The 21,174-nt window shown below is 35.0% G+C and overlaps 1 protein-coding gene across 1 annotated transcript; it reads left to right on the top strand.

The window, feature by feature from the left end:
- The first annotated feature begins 2,203 nt into the window (after positions 1 to 2,203).
- LOC149181994 (fatty acyl-CoA reductase 1-like) lies at positions 2,204 to 8,654 on the top strand. Its single transcript, XM_089418446.1, has 10 exons — positions 2,204 to 2,457; positions 2,545 to 2,648; positions 2,749 to 2,954; positions 3,039 to 3,139; positions 5,172 to 5,403; positions 5,509 to 5,670; positions 6,092 to 6,173; positions 6,263 to 6,529; positions 8,056 to 8,180; positions 8,268 to 8,654. Exons 1-10 carry the CDS (start codon positions 2,382 to 2,384, stop codon positions 8,413 to 8,415), a joined length of 1,503 nt encoding a protein of 500 aa, XP_089274572.1. The 5' UTR covers positions 2,204 to 2,381; the 3' UTR covers positions 8,416 to 8,654.
- Positions 8,655 to 21,174: the final 12,520 nt, after the last annotated feature.

Raw genomic sequence — 21,174 nt, 5'->3', positions numbered from 1 at the left:
TTAATCTTTATATCTTTTCTATTTTTATATATAACTTTTAATTATTTAAATTATTTTTTAGATTTTATAGAATGCACAATTTAAGTTTGTAATTTCAATAAATTTTTGCTATATTTTAGACAAAATTGATGAAAATATACAAAAACAAAAAAAGGGGTTAAAATATAAAATAGTGAGTGCACTCCAAATGTTTTAACTATAAAAATATAGTTATTTTAACTTTTTTAGATAATAGGTACATGTATAGAAGTAATGTGTACCACTACTCGTGAGTGAGAAAGACCCTCAGTTTTGAATTACTGTCAACTTGAACCATGAACATCTTTCGTCCATCACTGACACATCCAACCTACAACATTTGAGAGAGATATAACACTAATAACAAACGAGAATAATTTTTCCAACAATTGGAATAATATTGTGTCTATTTTTTCTCAACGCCAGTTTTGACAATAAGTCCCTAACAAACAAGAATAATTTTTCCAACAATCGGAATAATATTGTGTCTATTTTTTCTCAACACCAGCTTTGACAATAAGTCCCTAACAAACAAGAATAATTTTTCCAACAATTAGAATAATATTGTGTCTATTTTTTCTCAACACCAGCGTCGACAATAAGTCCCGTTGTTGACGAAGGATAGGTGTTAGGGCGTTGGGCAGATTACTCCTATTGTTGCTCTACCACCAGTGGTTTCTATTTCCTAGTTCAAATTTTGGTTTCTTAGCCGAGTCACGAAAAGCAGCTGATGAGAAAAGATGGTCATGGTTAACTAAGTATACTAGTAAGCTTTGTTTGATGATAAAGTAGTTGAACAGAATAACACAAAATCCATAGCAATAGTTTGTCAGACACATCTTTCACAAACAAAACATAAATTATAATAATAAATATATTATTGGCCACTCACATATACAGTTTCTCAAAACAGGGTGAAATGTTAGCCCGTAAAATTGTGAATATCTTTAAGATTTAGAGTTTTTTATATTACAAATATTGGGTTCATGTAAAATTTTATTAAAAATGGATATTTGATTGTCATCGTTATGTTGAATGTATTTAATTTTGTTATTTGTATTTTATAAATAAAAATTTATGATTATTTGTGTTAATTATGAGCTTATTTTTGGCTATATTCTTAGGGATATGATCTTCTCAAATTTTCTATTCTTTCGTTGTATCTTTACACTTTTTGGGGCAATTGTTAGTATGTAATCTCTATACTATTCAAAAATACAATTTAAACAATAAAAAATTATACATTTTTTTTGCACTCTAAAATAACTTTGTACCTAAAAAATTGATCCTCCAAAAAATTATTTTTTTTACACTTTAAAATAAATTTACACCTCAAAAAAATTGATACTTTCTGCTCATGTTAAATTCATCCCTAAAATAAATCTATATTAATTAAAAATCTATATGTATATATATGAAATTAAATTAAAATTATATTTAATGGATCTGAAATTAAAATGCGTTTTTAATTCCATATCCGTTCGTCATAACAAGTCACAGTTAATTTAAAGTGTGTTTTTGATTCCATCTCTGTGCGCCCTAACAACAAGTCATAGGTGGCCGATGTGCCAAAGATGAGATTTCGTGTAGGATATTGTAACCATTTCAGTGCTGCGGATTACCTAGGATCAGCCTTAGATTTTAGGTTTTAAATAAAACTAAAGATTAACTTTAGAAATATGAAAAAATTCAGCTAATAATCTAAAAAAGGAATGTTATGTATATTACTCTAAGCAATGCCAACGTCAACAATTACAAAATATTTAAATAAAATTAAAGTTTAACTTTAGAAGAAAAAAATAAAAAACAACTAAATTAATCTAAAAAATGAATGTTATATGAGTTATCCGAGTTATCCACCTAACCTCTGTCTATCTATATAAATGCTGTTTTAGAGTAACATTACATTGCGAAAATTATGTCAAAGTAGACCACCAAACACCCGTTACGCGTAGCTTTGTACTGTGATGAACATTAAACACCTACATGATATCCATAATTTTGTTGAGTGAATCCGGCGGTTAGAGATAATTGATTGAGTAAGGTGATATGTTATCCACAGGTTTGTATTTTTATATGAGTGAAGTAATAAAATATTAGTAGTTTTGCACTTTTATTGAGTGAAGGTATGGATATCCATAGTTTCAGAGTTTTGATCGAGTTTGCAGTTTATGAGAGGGACATTAATGGGCGGCGTGAGATACCTTCAGACTTCGAACATGAAGCGGTGGCTTTCTGCTTTATAATAAGAGGACTGTGTATTCACTTCGACTAATATGAAAAACTCGTTTATATATACCGTCTGAGGCTGTTTCCTGCGTCTGATAGTATATCTGAAGCTGTTTGATATTTATTAGTGATCTATGGTTTCAAACGTTTTAGGTTTTCTCCAAGACAAGAACATATTGGTGACTGGTTCCACCGGCTTCCTTGGCAAAAGTATTTCAGACAGTAATGTTATTCCTGCGTATATTTGGTTTTTTACGATGATAATGGAGTTAACTGCAGTTTGTTTATTTGATGCAGTTTTCGTTGAGAAAATATTACGTACGCAGCCCGGGATTAGACGCATTTTTGTTTTGTTAAGGGCGGAAAATTTCGAGTCCGCCAAACTCCGATTTAGAAACGAAGTAAGAAATTTTTGCAGTATTTCTACTCATGCACTGATTAAAAATTATGAATACTAATCTCGTTCACTAAAGAATTGGTTTGTCGCGCTATGTATCGCAGGTTATGGGAGCGGAGTTGTTCAAGACTCTGAGGGAGGAACATGGGGACAATTTTGAAGACTTCGTATTCACAAAAGTTGTTCCTGTAGTTGGAGATATTGCTGCAGATCAAAACCTTGGGATTGACATAGAGAGCAGGAGAGAACAGCTCTGGGAAACTCTGGACGCCATTGTCAACAATGCAGCGTTCACGGTTTTTGACGGCAGGTTTGTTGAGTTCCACACTAGCAGATTTAAGTGTTTATTGAAGGTTGATAATAAATTAAAAAAAAACACTTTTGGAAAACGTAGATATGACATTTCACTCAATGTCAACACAAAGGGAGCCAAAAATATCATGGAGTTTGCCAAACGTTGCCGTAGACTTCAAATCCTTCTGCACGTCTCGACCGGTAAGTGCAGAAATTTAGAGTATCGCTGTTTACATGAAATGAAATGATGAATCTTTCCGGCGAGAAATTGACTGTGTTTCCGTTAGAAGTGAAACGATGAAATAGAGTTGTGTGAATTTTTTTTTTTTTTTTTTGAAGTTTTCTACTTTGGTTTTTAAGGTTTAATTTTTCCACAATTACCACAGGTAAGTTTGATGGGTAATCTCACACAATCTAAATGTCCTAAAAGTTTTTAAGTGTTGAATTTATATAAAATAAAAAAAAAACAAGTTTAAATAACACAAATCAAAATTTCATCTTATATTTTTAAACCAGATTCTAGATTCCAGTACAAAAGTTCAAAAAATCACATAAAAAATAACTATTTTTAAAATACTTCAAAAATATAATGACTAAAAATGAAATTAAAATATAAACCAGATTCAGGATTCAAGTACAAAAGTCCAAAAAAAATCACATTAAAAATAACTTTGTAGAAATATTTCAAAAATATAATTAAATGATAATTACAAATATAATGAATAAAACTAAGTCAAATAATAATTAAAATTTTTAAAATATTTAAAAAATTAATCTAAAAAAACTAAATCAAATGTTTGACCAGGTTCCTTCAATAATATTTCAGAGAAGAGTTCCAAATCTGAAATCGAATTACACTAAATAGTTTGAACCATGGTGACCAAATTCGCCAGAATCGGGGAAAAGGGTTTTGAAATTGGTCAATTCGATGAAATTTAATTCGGTATTCCACGGTTCTGCTCATTCGACACCTCCTCAGAGAAAGCAATACTTCGTAGTTTAAGTGTGTTTTCTAAGGAATCAGGAGCCAACGCACCATGGTTAATAGTTTTAGTCTGGACTCCGTTGACACTAAATATTGGTCTATCTAATCTTAAGAAATAAATTATTTATTTTGATTTAAGATTTTATTCCTATGCTCAAAAAGCTTGAGAGAAGCCTCCCGAGTTCACTATAATTATTGACATTGTAAAAGCTAGGAAAGTCAGTGTTGTAACAAAGATTGTGAAACTGAGATCTATGTTTTGTTTATGTTTTGGTTTTGTTAAGTGGATGACTTTTTCTAGATTTATAGACATTAAGGTCAAAATATATATAGATAAATGTGTATCTAAAAGAAAAAAGAATTAGAAATATATTTTTTTGAGTATGCTATATAATATTTATCTATAATTACATTGTTTACTCTCTGAGTATTTGAATTTGGAATTGAACTTGGAACTTTGGGGACAAAAGTTCTAGTTCACAGGAGTAGGCATATTTTTTCTGGGCTAAGGAAATAGAAATAATTGTGAAACAGGAAAATTTTGCATTTTTAAATTCATTTTTGTTTTGGAGGTTTGGAAAGCCTAAAGCAGATTCACATTACTTCAATCACGGATTGAGCTGTTCCTTAGACAGAGAAATAAGTTTTGAAACCAAAATTATATTATATTTAAGTTCTTAGAAAGAAAAAGAAAATACCTTTATTTTCTTTTCAAAATACCACATTGTTAAAGAATATATATATATATATATAAATTATACTATTAAATTTTTTCATTTTAATTTTTTACATATAATATAAAATTAAGTTCAAATCCAAATCCAAACTTGATAACTATGATTTAAACTTTTATATATATATATATATATATATATATATATATATACTAAACTTGAAACAGACATTCGCATGGGATTAGGTAGTTACACATTACCTTGGAATTAGGTAGTTGATGAACTAGTTTACGTAACTCTGACAAATATTTATTTTCACTAAACTTGAAACAGACATTCGCATGGGATTAGGTAGTTACACATTACCTTGGAATTAGGTAGTTGATGAACCAGTTTACGTAACTCTTTGACTAATATTTCCTGCATTTACAATAATACGTAATAACTAAAAAAAATACAATTTCTAAATTGAATTTCTTTTAAATGTTGTCTGAAACGTGAATGCGAATATATATGAATATCATGCTTAATGATACCACACTAATTGACTGGCCTTTCTGGAATGCCGCAAAAGCTTACGTTACGGGAAGTAGAAGTGGAATAATAAAAGAAACGCCTGTGAAGATGGGAGAAAGTATGACCGCCGGGAGTCGACCTCAGGACGAAGAAGATCCATCTCTCAGCTTAGATATTGAAGCGGAGTTCGGTCTATTGGATGAAACACTGGCCAAGTTACAGATGGGCTCATCAACTACTCGCACAAGTCCCGAAGCCATCAAACATCTCAAAGAATTGGGCTTAAACAGGTTAGTGGCCCTGAGAAGCCATATTACACATATTATATAGATAGATAAATCATTATGAACTCACAATCCAAGTTGGATTGATTGATGCATTGGGCCACTGAGCAGGGCAAAAAAATTTGGGTGGCCAAATACTTACTCATTTACCAAAGCTATGGGAGAAATGCTAATAGAGAAATTGAGGGGAAATCTTCCAGTGGTCATCCTCCGACCGACCATTATTGAAAGCACTTTGGCAGAGCCCTTCCCAGGCTGGATGGAAGGCACCAGGTGAATCATATTTTGTTAGAATATAATTTATGTTGAAATATAATTTTTTTTTTAAGGTAGAAAATCTAGGTATAAAGATTTTAGGAGATTTGACTCATGATTGCTTGATAAGGGACTTATTTAAGGACATGAACTGGACCAATTGAACAATTGAACTGTTTTTGAAAAGATAAATATCAATAAATAATATGCTAAATTTATATAGATTATAGATTTTAAGAATTTTTTTGAATTTGATACATAGCACAGAGATTGTACAATGGACCTAACTACTATCTATCAAATCTGAAATAATCCTAAAATCTACCATGAAAATAAAAATACCTTTAAAACAACAAAATTATTAATATTCACTCCCATATGCCTTTGTGATTGCAATAAATATTCACTACGATATGCCTTTGTGATTGCAATATTGCAGAACTATGGATACCCTCGTAGTACGATATGGAAAAGGACGAATCCCATCTTTCATGGCTGATCCAGAGCTCATCTTAGACGTGGTCAGTTGGTTCGTCCATAGCTTGCCCCACATGTTTGTTTGTTCGTAACTCTTAAGCTCTCTCAAGTTTTATCTGTTTGATTTGAACAGATTCCAGCAGATATGGTGATAAACCAGATGATAGCAGCGATGGCCGTACATGCTTACGAGAATGGTCTTTATATCTATCACGCCGCATCATCTGTTGGAAATCCATTGCATTTTTATGTTGCAGCAGATGAGTCTTATAAGTACTTTATACAGCATCCATGCATTGGCAACAATGGAAAAATAGTTAAGGTTAAAAAGCCTAGCTTTATAAAGACCATGAAGAGCTTTCGCCGACACATGCATCGACGTTACAAAGTACCTCTCCAGGTAAGGTTGAATTTCATATATATCTATGCAAGTGGTAACAATGTTACATGAAAAAAAAAAATTGATAAAAAAGGTCTTATTCAACATTTTAGTTTTTGATGATAAGTGAAGTGTTAAGCATACATTTCCGACAAAATTGAGACAATAATTTCAGTTATTCAATGTGTCTTTTTAATACCTAGGTAACTAGGTGGTTAGAAGAGATTATCTTGAATCAAGATCATATCATTAGTTATGAATCTAGCTGGTTAACCAATTTGTTTGATGAACCAAAATTAATTTTTTTAATCAATTGAAAAATGATATATATATATAAAGTATAGATTAACTAGTTTTTATAGAATTGAGTTCTCACAAAATAGTAGATTCAAATGTCAACAAAAAGATGAAAAAGATTTGAAATAGGAGACATATTTAAGAAATTAAACTATTCCAAAAACTTCCAAATTCAATCTCGCTATTGTCCAAAACTCAATTCACTAAAATATCACTTCTACAAAAAAATCTTTAATCCCACCTAACCCTAACCTAGTTATATATATATATAAAATTTTGCTTCAAATTTTAATTAGATTCATCATTTATTATTAAACTGATAAAAGCTGAAACCTAAGGATCATTGAAATATGGATTTTGTTTGTCAGTAAAATGTAATGGCCAAGGCCATGTGGCCTGCAATACCTATGTAATGGCCAAGGCCATGTGGCCTGCGATACCTAGGCTAGCTAGCACTAAATAATATAAAAAATTGAGCTCAAAAAATGTAATGGCCAAGGCCGTGCGGGCTGCAATACCTAGGCTAGCTAGCACTAAATACTATACGAATTTGTTTTAAAAATAGCTTTTAATCTTACTAGTGAACAGACCGTTAATCCATTTAACATTAAAGCTGAATCCAACTTAAACTTACTCCAATTCTATATATAAGTATAATTATAATTATAATTGCTTTAAATTAGAATTAGATTTATGTTTCTTGATAAAAACTGAAGCCTAAGGATCATTAAAATATGGGTCGGATTTTGTTTTGTAATGTCCAAGGCCGTGTGGGCTGCGGCAACCAGGCTAGCCAGGACCAAATAATATACAAATGTGTAACCAAAATAGGTAGCGCCTTTGGTTCATTACAAGAGACAAATTTCCCATAATCATAATTTATATTTTATGGTTGCCAACTTGTAAATTATTTAGACTCCAAAAAGGATTGCAAATTATAATTATTGTTATTTTATTGCAAATCTTATTTTTTGTTATTTTTATTTATTTTATGGTTAGTTCAGTGAAATTTAATATTAATGGGACAAGAGAGAAGTGAAAAACTAATTGACCTAACTTCTCTCCTTCTGTCCTTTTCTTCGTATTCCACAATATTTTCCAAATTAATAATCCAGTTACTTCAGCCATAAATCCTGCATCCTTAGTATTTGCATATTCTAAACCCCTCGTCAAATACATTTACATTGAAAAAATCGAATAGTTTCCTTCTGAACTTCAGTGCGTCGTGGGGTTGTGTTGTTGGAAAGCAGGTAGTCGGCGTAGTGAGCAAAGTCTTCGTTTGCATCAAACCACGTTACAATCGTATGCTTCGAACTTACAACAGCGTCATGTATTTAGCAGAGTTGTACGAGCCTTATGTGTTCTTTCAGGGAAGGTAATATCGGGCCCTATTTATTTTCCCATTCCATCACGCAATATGCGATATTCTTGTTCTAACTGCTTCCATTATTGAATCTACCAGGTTTGACATTACTAATACCGAATGCCTCTTGGGAAAGCTTTCGTCAGAGGACTTAAAAATGTTCAACTTTGACGTCAAATGCATTGAATGGGCCAACTATTTCTTTAATGTTCATATTCCTGGAGTAGTTAAACACGTGCTCAAGTGACACAAGTTGAAGCTGCAACCCCGGAAACCTTGTCAACAGCTTTATTCTGTTCTATCATGTGTTTGTGAAGCATTCAGCCTAGTAAACGAGAACACATATAAGTTCAATATCCTCGACCATGGCTAAATAAATTAAGTAAATCGATTATGATGTTCTTAAATACCATACTTATTTTCGAAAGAAAGAAAACTATTTTAATGTCTTATAGGCTAAAACTAACTTATAAGACAGATTGCTTTTTCATCCCTCAAAAGCTTTTCAGCGTATCGATTTATTTTTCTCATTTTTTTAATAAAATATAGGGAAAATATATATTTTTTATATGGTTTTTGAATTTAGAAATGTCTTTTAATTGGTGTTTTTCACTTTTATCAATGGAAACGATTTTCCAGCGTTTAGCCCCTTTTCTTTATTTTCTTTAGTTTGAAATTTAACATGGATCAACTAATTTAATAGTTCAAAAAATTTTTAAACATTATTTCATTCAAAATAATGAAATATTAAGAAAAACTAATATTATGGATAAATATAAAATACAATTTATAATTTTTATTTTTAAAATGTTAATAAGAAAATTAATACTGAAAAGTTAACTTATTATAATTTATAAAATTAATAATATTTTCTAAAAAAAATTAAGACATTATATTGTTTCAATTTATATATATTTTTAATAACAAAATTTTTCAGAAAAAATCATATAAGACAACAAGTGTGGTTCATCTTCGGGATAAAATAATGAATCAAATCCAGGCAATAAAATAAATTTATTTTTATTTTTGATTGTATAAAAACGGTTATAAAAATTACACTTAGAATCCATGCATAGCTACTTCAACAAAAATCCACTCGTGAATCATCGTATTCAAAACCACGAAGGAAAAACCGACGAAAGGTAAACGATAAATATTTGAAAGCATAAATAATCATTTTATTTAAATCATTATTTTATTTAAACGAATTTCAATTTGAATTTATTATACATGTTAGGAATTTAATACACACGTTAAGAAAAATGTTTAGGTGCCTGAATGCACGACAACTCATCTTGTAGGACTTGCACCCAAATAAAAGTAGCTCATAACTATTATAACTAAAGACAACAAAATTGGGTGAATATTTGGATTTTATAAAAATGGGTGATCTTTTGGATTTTGCCGAGCAAACTGTGACTCTCCTTTTTCGATTAAGCTTGAATGGTTTCTTATACCATATGTTAGTGGTTAGTTTTGATAGATTATTTAAGAATATCAACTTTGAAAAATGTTGTTTTCTATTACTTTTGAGTGTAACATAATGTCAATATTTTCCCTTACTTTTTAGCGTAACAAAATATCAACTTTTTGTATGGAGTTTGTGCTTTGTTGTTATTTCTTATTGTAATTATTAGCGAGATGGGTTTTATTTTATGGAAAAATGAATAAACTTGAAATGGGTTTATTTAATGGAAAATTAGTGTGTTGTTTACTTGCATTTTCATTATAAGTATGTGTTTATGATTGTTTTGTGTGAGAAGATATTTGGTTTATTGGGTTAAGTTTGTTGGGTTAAAATAATTTATTTAGTTAAATTTGCGTTAAATATTATTAAATATTGATAAAAAATAATATTATTAAGTATTAATATTATTAAAGAATAAATAATATTATAAATAAATAACGATATTTTATTAATTTCAATATTAATAATTTTATAAAACACTAATAACAATATTTTTTTGTATAATCTAATTATAAATCATTTATAATTGAAAATATTGAATAACATTAAATATTAATTTAATCATGTTTAAATTAAAAATAAAATCGACCACGTTCAACCATCATCAAGCATGACCATTCATAGTCAACTATGGTCTAATGTCACATTGTGATAAAGATCGTCTCAATATGAAAATCAACCATGGTCAACCATGGTCCAAAATTGCATTGTGATTAAGATTGTTTCAATATGAAAATCAACCATGGTCCAACGTCGAATTGTGAGAAATATTGTCTCAATATGAGAATCAATCATAGTCAACCATTGTCAATAACCATGGTGACATTGTGACAAAGATTGTATGATGGTCCAATGTCACATTGTGACAAGCAGGGTCATCCATGGTCAACCGTGATCCAACGTCGCATTGTGACAAAGATTGTCTTAATATGAAATTCAACCATGGTCCAACATCTCATTTCAATTTCAGGGTTGGTGGAGCGGGGTTGAATTTTAAATGAATGAGAAGTTAATTATGGTTGATCATGGTCATCCTCAAGGTCTATTGCAGTGGGTAGAGAAACCTTAGGAAGTCTTAGAAGTCTAAGAAAGTGGCCAGAAGAAGTTTGAAATGTCTTTATCTGAGGAAAATCCAGCAAAGTTGTCTTTTGTGCATGAATTTTGTGTTTAATCATTATTTTGTGGAAGGCACCATAAATAGGAGTAGGGATTGTACTGATAGTTTAGTATCCGTTGAAAGTGTGAGGTGTTTCATGTATCGTATTCTTAGTTTTATTTGAAGACTTGTTCTAGCTATGAGGAATGACAAAAGATACAAGGAACGGTGTTTAAATCATAGTTTGAAAGACTTTGTTGCATGAGGTTTCCATGTAAAGAACATTACAATGATGGGATGTTAATTGATGAGTATGAGTCTTGGGAATATAGACCTAGAAAGAGGCCAACAAAGATGAAAGAAGTCTTCTAAGAAGTCTAAGGTTTGATGCTTCCCTAAATCCTTAGTATGTGTCATTGACTAATTTACACACAATGTTTTCATTTGAGATAAAGCTTTCTTTGGAAACATTCTTCATCTAGAGGAAATGATCACTTGTTAAATACCTCTTCCAATCAAGACCAAAGTATAAACCTAGTTGAAAAGAGTCTTATATCAAATTTTTTGAAGATTGGTGAAGGCTTTATTTCAATATGCCTTGAAGGACAATGTTTAAAATTTGTGCAATATTTTTCATAAGACCGAAACTTGCTCTTTATTCAGGTCTAAGGACTTTGTCAAAAAATATTTATTATGAACGTACCCTTGAAAGGACAATTATGATTAGTAAAAGAATCTCTTCACCTACTTGTGCAAATCAATTTCAGATCTTCAATGGTGCTCGTGCAACTATATGAAAATGGTGATATATGGCATAAAAATCATCTTGATTTCTCAAGTAGTAATGGAATCATCATAAGCCTTGAATTTGGATTATAAGGACAACTAAGGGAAATGCAAACCCAAATGTACTAAAAATATTCGACTTCATAAAGATTGATGTGAGTTTAAATTAGTATGACATTTTCTTAGATATGCAAGTTGCCTTGAAGTTGTAGAGATGTAAGTCTCAGACGCCATGAAAATATATTGTATGACTAAATCAGGATTGTTATCAAGAATATGTCTTGTACTGCACTACTATGATTATTATTTAATGTATATGGAAAAGTTTTAGAAATATGGTTATTTTGATACATATTGAAATGATCCACCAAAGAGATGTTCCTCTCTAAGCCAGAGGGAGTTAAGAATGACATGTGCAAGAAGCATTGTCACTTTAAAAGGGGATAAGTTCAATTTTTGATGACATGGTCAAAATATTGTTGTCACAATTTGGAAGGGCCAAGGGTAGTCATCTAGTTTCAGGACATGGTTTGTTGATGTCTCTTCCATGAAGTAAGTCTGGACCATTTGAAGATTGTTTACTGGCTATTAAATAACTAGTTGGTAAAACAAGTTAAATGATCATAGGGAATTGGAATATCGTACCTCATTGGATATTTGTACCTATGACTCAACCCTATATATTTGTTCTTTGTTGATAGCTGAAGGATGTTGTTTAAGCCCCACAAAAATTGTATTAGAACATCATATTTTTTCTTTGATATGAAGATGGAATATTTGTGTTGAGGCATGGGGTCTCTATGACTTTGGACATTTGGATATGGAAAATAGAATTTGCACATGACAAAGTCTGTTGGATTTGCAAAAGGTGTAAAATTATTTTTGAAAAACTAGGATTTGTAAATCCTAGAAGATTGGAAGTCTTGGATGTGAAATCCCTATGCTTTTTGGAGAAAACCCTATAGTTGGACCTAGATCAATTTTTTTACTAAAAGAGGAAACCCTAGCTCATGGAAGGAAGGAAAGTAATGTATGATGTATACAAGGATGATAAGGTTGCAGAGGATGATTTCTACAAGATGATGAGGATTAAGAGGGAGTTGACAATTCCCTTCATCAATTAAAAGATAAGAAATTTATATCTCTCTTCCATTATTATTGTTGTTGTTTTAGTATTAGCTACCCTCTTTTATTTATACATTTTTCTTTGTTATAATCATTCTTCCATGGATTCCTATTTAGGTTTACAGTTACATTATGAAGGTTGTCAGGGATCTCATAGCAAGAGGAAGCATTGGGAAGAACATAAAAAATTGTGGCAGAAGGGCTTGTGTTCAATAGGGAGAAATAGAACAAGAGATCTAGAACCATGTCAAATTATTGGAAGAGCTTCAAATTCAGAGGGAGCAGTATGTCAAGCCAACAAGTTTGAAGGAAAGATGTATATAAAAATTGCGTTAAGACTTGAAGCGAAGTCATCGTGACTTCCAAGGATATCTACAAGACCTAGTATGCAGTAGATGGAAGCATAGAGAAGTACAAATAAATATTCATGTAAATTATTCTTGTAAGAGGAGAAGACCATGCTAAGACATTTGCTCCAAATTGTTAGGTACACTTCTGCTAAAATTATTATCTCTATGATTTCTATGTAAGGTTACATTAGATAGATGTAAATATCATTTTACTCAATGAGGTAATTGAAGAATAATTATACATAGAGCTACCACAGGCCTTTGAGGTACATGATGAAGTATTTTGTTTGCAAATGGAAGAATGCCTTGTACGGGCACCTTATTCATGGTATTCTTCTATTAATTGATCTAGGATGATCATGTCATCATATGACTTGTTTCTAAAAAAGGAAGAAATCCTCATGTGATAAAGGGAGGGCCAAGCCCTCTTAAGTAACAAAGGGAGTTGACCTCTAGATTTAAAATGAATAATATTTATTATCATACTAGATAGTTGATTCTCTTTAGTGACTAGATAAAAGTAGTAATAAAGGGAAAATCTAAGGTTGACATAGCTGGATATGTTTTAGAGTGAGCACCTAGTTAGGGTGACCAGAAAGCAGTCATGATGACGGATCCAACAAATGAATTTGACCAGTTTATGGTTTAGCCAAGACATGCAACTCAACATGTGTTGAAGTACCTACATGGCACAACTAGACATATATTGAATTAACGAAGTACAACTGTAGGGATACATGGATTTAAATTGGGAAGTGAGTGTGAGACAAAAGAGTACCACAGGATATTGCTCCAATATGATTTCTTGGATGAGAAAGAAGAAGACATATATTGCAATCAGTACTACAAAGGTCGAGTATATTGCAACTTAGTTAACGAGTTATGAAGCATTATGGCTTTGGAAGCTACTTGTAGTATTTTTTAATCAGATGTAGGAGATGACCATGATGACAGGTCAATGCACAGTGAGATCTAGTATACAAACATAGTACAAAAGGGAGAAGTGTGGCTCTAGTTCTATTCTGCAAATGAGCAGGTTGTTGACAAAGCCTTTGTCCTTGGATGGAGTTTGTATACTTTGAGGAAATACTTGGAGTGGTTAAGAATGCCTCTTTTAGTGAGATGGAGGGTTGATATGGTAGCATCAGGGATAGTAATTCTCTTGGGTTAAGTATTTTGACCAAGAATAGGGATAATAGTATGGAAAGGGATAATCATTTTTCTTGGGCCAAGTATGTTGACCAAAATTAGGAAGAATGGTCGAGCGTTATTAGAGGCCCTATTGTATCGGCTACAACAACCTCCAAAATTATGGTCTGCATTCAATTTCGGAGCCTCACTTGAGTTTTTTTCTTGATGTTTGCACATGCACGGGCTCACTCCGTGGGCTCAAGTGAGTCTTTGTACCCACCTTGCTTAATCTTTCAATGGGAAGCTTTTGCATATTGGTAACAATGTCACGCTTGCGACCATGTTTTGGTCATACAAAAGGTCTCCAATTCAATATTTACATGCTATGATTCGCTATGTAAACATTCATCGTACTCACACGCGGAGTTGTATGCATTGTCATGCAAGCATCGTCGCGGTCGTCTAACGATCAATCACAAACGTCGCACTTGTCGAATCACATTATCTGTCAGTCATGTTGAGCATGTGTGTCTAGATGGTTTGAGTCGTCTTATCATCAATTCATGTGCATGTGTGTTTGTAAGGTCACATATGCACATTTTCATTCGCTCACACACTTAGTCATTTTTGTTGAAGTCCTGATGACCAGATCACCCTCTAAAAGACGGACCTTTAACCCACCATTGACTTGACTGAATATCACCTTAAACAGTGCAGAAGCACCCACCAAGCTATTTCAAGATGCGCTGCCCACAAGCTGATCAATCAACCCTCTTGCTGGTTAACCAAAGAATTTGACTGGTCAATTACCCTGGGACCAACTCCCCTCCAAAATTGCACAGAGGTTACAGACCATGCCCGCTCCACTGACTTATAAATTGCGCAGACAGGTTGGACAAACACCCAATGCCCATCCCTATCTCCCAAAAAAAATTGTACATTTTTCCCAATCAACCCACCAGTCAACTGGTCGGCTGCTCACCAGGAAAACTGAGCAGATTTCATGAGAAATCCCTCTGCAGCCGAACAGTCCACTCAGCTTAGAAACTATGCAGAGGTGGTCAATAAGTCATCCTCCCAGCATCAGCACAGTTTTTCCTGCTAGCAGCCTGTTGCCAGCTCCCTCAAGGAACTGCACAGTTTTCGCTGCCAAGCTCCCCGTTGCTCGTTCCCTCGAGAAATTGCACAGATTTTTCCTTCCCACCCCTCTTGCAGCCTACACTACTACATACAAAAATTGTGTAGATTTGTCCTCCAACCAAGCCAGATATCTTGTGCAATCATTGCCAATCCAGATTTCCTATTGTTGTCTCCTAGTGACTTCTGTGTAGTTTTCACCAGCAGTGCCCGGAGCCTGCATCCCAGCTCAAAACATGCCTCGCAGAGTTTCGTAACATTGTCTTCTCTCCCAATCACCTGCATCCGAAATGATCATGCATCATGGTACACTAGGAGGTTTATGGATTTAATGTCATTTCATCATGAGTGACTGCAGATACAGGTACACAAATAAACATGGAGCGATGATAGATGGGATGATCAAGAGGAGTACATGCACAAGGACATGTTCACGGATGGGTGAACACACAATGCATGCAAAAAGATGTCTTCGCAAACGGACGACCATGCAAAGACTTGTTCGCGGATGCGCAGACGGTCGAATATGCGAAGATGTGTTCACCGAAGGACGGACATACAAACATACACTTTTCGCAAATGAACGAACATGTCAATCATGCCAACGTACAAGCAAGGAGAGACGTGTGAATGCAACATCAAGTGAACCCAACAACCATCGAAGACTTCGCACACCTTGTGATGCAGAGGTGAAGTTGTGACACACCATGAGGAAAACCATCACCCAACAACACTGCAACTTGACATGCACACCAATACCAGCACGAATGTACTAGCACTGTCATGTCGAGTCTTGCCATGAGTCATGTCGTCCGCATTACTACTGTGGGCCATATTGTTGATCAATGTAATATAACGTGGAATTCCAAGAAACCCACTTGTCATATGAGAGTCATGTAAAGTTGAAAGGTCATGGAAGTTAAACAATTATGAGGGAAGTTGAACAATCTTAGGGGTTAGTTTTACCCTTAGCTATAAATAGCCCTCATTTATACATGCAAAAGACTTTTCACCTTGGCTCTGCCCACATAGCCATGAGAATCTGTAATCTTTTCTTTGAGGAGTAAGTAGTGGCTCCAATGCCCCATCCACGGGGTTAGTTATTTATGGTGTATCGATGTGCCTTGGAAATTTTTCTTAATTCAAAAGTCTGCTAACATGCCATCAATGTTTTCACACATGTATTGTAACAATTTGTAATATTTGTCTCGAACACTTCTAATACATGTTTCTTTAACCTGTGTTTAACACTTGAATTCATTCAACTGTTCTAATACATATATTAATGAAAATGTGTTTGTTGTGGGGAAAAGTATCCGATGCGGATGACCCTATCCCTACTCTAAAGGTGACAGTCTTTAGCAACAACTGAAAGTAAAGTTTTGATGATTTCCTTTATGAAAGTACAGAGAGAATGAAGAAAGATTAACCAACCTGGTGTCTTTCGCTTAGTCGATCCTTATCCTCTCTCTTTGTCTCTTGTTCCCAGCTCCTTGCTCTCTTTGCCGGTCCAGCTACACACAAATCCTGCACAAACAAGAGAGCAAACTACAAGATACATGTACTCATAACTGAAGCATGGATTAGGATGAATCAAATATACATGTAAATACAATACATCAATGCAATACAAGTATATAGGAGAACATGCAAAACTTTATTGATAGAAGTAACAGGGTTCTGAGAAGGTTACAACCAATGATGGCTCCAATCCAGCAGCACCTCCCCAGCAGCAAGAACTCTCCTCTTCACCTCTAGTAAAACAATCACCCAATAGCTCTAACTGTAAACCAACAGCACCTCCTTGCTTTACACAAAATTCCAGCCTCCTTAGACCTCATAGAAGAGCTCTATATATAGGAGAGAAGAAGAAAGGATGAGTCAGCTTGAGACTGACATGAAGCTGCCTTGTGTCCTCTCCCTCTTCAGTTAATCTTCAGTTCTTGAGTCCACTTGGAGATCCTTGCTTACACATGGTGATCAAGTACCTCTTACTCATTACAGGGCGAATCTCATGAACCAAGTGTCAGTTTGGAAGCTTCCTGGGCAGTTGACACCTTGCAGGATGACTGTGCCACTTGGCCAATCTCGCCCAGCGCAGGTAGCCTTCATTAGATTTGACTTCCAGTGCAGGTACAAGGAGGAGCAGTTGCATTCCAGCGCAGATGCTCAGTGGAGCAGCTGACATGATCCAAAATTAGCCTGTTTTGAAGTGTTTTCAGGTGGAGAACTGATTGGAAGTGCTGTTGTTTGATGACCTTGTTCTTTTAGGGGTAAGAACAACATGTTTAGGGACTGAGGATCCCTGTGATTATTGACATTTCATGCTCCATGATGCGAGGCACAAAAATGTCTATAACAGTTGCCCCCTAAAGTATGAGGCCGTTTATCGGGTGAAATGCTTTATCTAGAGGGTCCGAAGTTCATTCCAGTGCTGAGGAGGCGCCCTGTAATACGATACAATACAATACATTATTTTTCATTCTGTTTTCATGATCTAGCTGAGGCGGGCATTCCCATGCTCAGCTTTATAAATACATTTTGGTACATAGAACAGATGATCGTCTGATGGTAGACTGATAATTTTCTGCTGAAATTATCATCCTTTGAATAGGATGATCATCTGCTGCAATGATGTACATGACAAATGCTTTTATATTTCCTGAATATATATCGCAGCCCGGATGGATGAAACTAGATCCGGGGTCTTCAAACTCGTTCGATCTTCACTCTAAGTACAAGTCGATCCATGTGAGAATTGCGCTGAAGTCGAACATGGAAAGACATCGCTTGATTACCGGTCAATAATGAAAACCGTTAACAAGCGCGAGAGGAATCACCAATAATGACGATGACCCTCAAGGTACTGTAGTACAATTCACGTGGCGTGAATAAAGGACTCGGCGTCGAACGCCACGCAAAATATTCTGGTCGAAGGTCATTGATGTATACCTGTCGCCGGAAGTGAGAAACTTGCCATTGAGGCATGCAAGCTTCAAAGTACTGATGGGGGTTGTTCCTAGATCAACTTCTTGGATAATGAGCTGAAGTCGACAAGAAGCGATCCGTCAAAGGAGGGCCTTAATGAATCCCACATCAATGACACGGAACAGAGCTAATGATTTTAGTGGAGGTGAAAACAAACTGTGACATATGATTCAGGGTGGCGATCATGAATGGATGAAGGATAATGTATGGCAGTGGATGGGACACGGTTGACACTTTCAGAATGACCCCTCTTGAACATATAACGACACTGATGCGATGGGTCGGTAGCATTACCCCAAATGTGGATGGTTTGGCGAGGACCATGGTGATGAGACCGGTGAATGAAACAACCCAACCCGATGTGGTACGGAGGAAAAGTGTCATGTTCAAGAGTGACTTGCTACCATTAAACTTTGATGTTCTCCCAATTTTTCCCCAGTCATTTCTGACCAGTACCTCTTTATTTTTGTCAAGCTTGAGGAGGATAACATATGCTTGTTCTATAACCTGCCCTTCGGGCAAGCCCATCGCTATGATTTAACGAGCCTAGCGATAGGGAAACTCGTTCTCGTCTAAAGACAAGTTTGTCGCTATTTAATCATTTTAACGAGTCTAACGACAAAGAAAACTCGGTCCTTTTCATTTTTAGAGAGTCTGAAAAGGTACAGAAAGTTAACTCCATAATTCCTTTTTCGTCATCTAATCCCTTAAGTCCGAAAAAGTATAAAACAATACAGAAGGGATGGCTGTTCGGTACTTTTACGAGCTGAACAAGACAAGCGCTCGATCTTTTTGTGCAATAATCCCTCAGGTCCAAAAAGATTAAAATCTAGAGGAGGGATAGCGTTCCGGTCGTTTAACGAGTTGGAAGGCCAAAACTCGGCAAACTTTTCATATTTTACGAGTAAGTGAAAAGAGCTCAAAGAAGACTCGTCTTTTGAGGCACGAGTGATGAACAGGGATAGCAGCAGATTCCAGGTACAGGTTGGAATTCCCCAATCACGGCAGCGTCACAAGGATGGCTAAGTGAAATCACTTTTCGCAGCTGTTCCTCAAAATGGGTAAACAAACATATGGAGGTGAACGATTGGCCAAATGAACGGATGGAGGTGATGGCATATAAACACGACCAAGGGCTTTTAATATGGCTTTCAAAGGTTACATTTCTCGAGGTTGTTTACCGGTTCATTTTTTCTGGATGAGCTTGAACTGCTAGGGAAAGATTGCTCACAATTTACGTTTATTTTTTAACGAGCATGAACTTCTGCACAAAAACTGCTCGATTTTGCGTTTATTTTTTAACGAGCATGAACTATATGCTAAAACTGCTCGATGATTTGCATGCCCCCAGCATCATAATGACGCATGTCAAAGGAGGGTGCCCCCCAAGCTTCATTGCATTCAACTTGGTGATTGGAATGAAGGTTTACCTTTGAATTTTGAAAAGGGGATTTATTTCATTTTTTAAAGAGGTTGAGAAGAATAAAAAGAATTATCCTCATGACTCCTTGTTTCATTTTTTAACGAGATTAGAACCGTCCTCGGAGCCGACAAAATATCTAGGAATCTTCCGAATCTAACCAGAAGATTGGATTAGATTTCATTTTGTAGGTTTCCACCGTGGCCACTCCTGCCAGATTACTTGGAGGATGTAGGGCGAAAGTACCCATTAAGGCAGGGTCTTTTAGGAGACCTACTCCGATATTTTGAAGTAAATGATTCCTTCCATGGATCATTGGAATGCTTCCTGTAACTTGTGAACTGTTGGGGAGAAAAGTTTGTTGGTCGACGATTGTAATTCCTTCTTGGAAGGGAAATGCAATCTTCCTGAAATAGGTCGACACAACCGCGGCCATGGCATAGATCCAGGGTCTTCCTAGTAGGATGTTGTAATCGAGGTTTCCATCAATTACTTCAACATCAATTCCTACTGTTTTGCCCCCCAGTTCAACTTGAAAGTTACTTAAAATCCCGTATGGAGTGTATGATCGTCCATCAAATGCTTTTAACGTCGTTGACGATTTCGACAAGGGTGGTGATCCTAATTCTTTCCAGCAACTCATCGACATAAGACATGTAGATGCCCCCTCATCAATAATTGTTCGATGAACAGTTTTGTTGAGGGCTTTCACTTGAATAAGGAAAGCTAGTTGAGCTGGTAACTGAGGGTCATATCCTTTATGATCAAAGGCCACAAGATTGGAATCCATTGGGCCAATCCCACCTATTGCTGGTAATAAAGCTTGCTCTTGGGAGGGGTAATTTTGTGGTTCCTCAAGTGTCGACATAGTGGACGGCGATTGGGCCAGGTCCTTTACTATATTATAATTCTATGCTCCTTTGGCACGAGGATTAAATGTCGATTTGTGTACCGCTCCCTTTGGCGACTTTATTATTGGCTCAGGAACGATGGGTGGCACAACTTTGGTCAAAGTTGTTGTTGAACTACTAGGTCGTTCATTAACCTTGTTGTTCGACAGCTTTGGATTCCCGTAATCTTTACTCCTTGTCAAAGCATTATTCTGTTGCTTCGAGGTAGACAACATAAGCACTTGGGATCCGGAAGCATTTTGATTAGCAACCAGATTTTGACTTGGATTAGGAAACGGATCAGTCAGTACTGCTGGGGTTTTTGAACTCTTGAAGAGTTTCTTAACTTCAGCTATATGTGGACAATCTTTCGTCCAATGATCCTCATCGCATATATGACACCCTGTCGGGGGTCTCCCTTTCCTTTTCTTTATCTTCTTGCCCCCTGGTTGTTTCAGTTGTTTGCCCTTGTCGGTCGACATGGCATTTACTTCTGAGGTAAGAAGTCGCTCATTTGCATTTTGACTAGAAATTTTGCGTTTGCCAGTCACGCCATTACTGGTGTGAGAGTTAGTATTCGATCCAGGAGGGGGAGGAATTGAAAATTCAGGTCTA

The sequence above is a fragment of the Pinus tabuliformis genome, chromosome 3_2 (assembly GCF_031772625.1).
Source record: "Pinus tabuliformis cultivar Carrire ecotype Pingquan chromosome 3_2, CPIR1, whole genome shotgun sequence".
NCBI lineage: Eukaryota > Viridiplantae > Streptophyta > Pinopsida > Pinales > Pinaceae > Pinus > Pinus tabuliformis.
The sequence above is the reverse complement of the archived record's forward strand: the minus strand, read 5'-3'. Positions and strand labels throughout refer to the sequence as shown.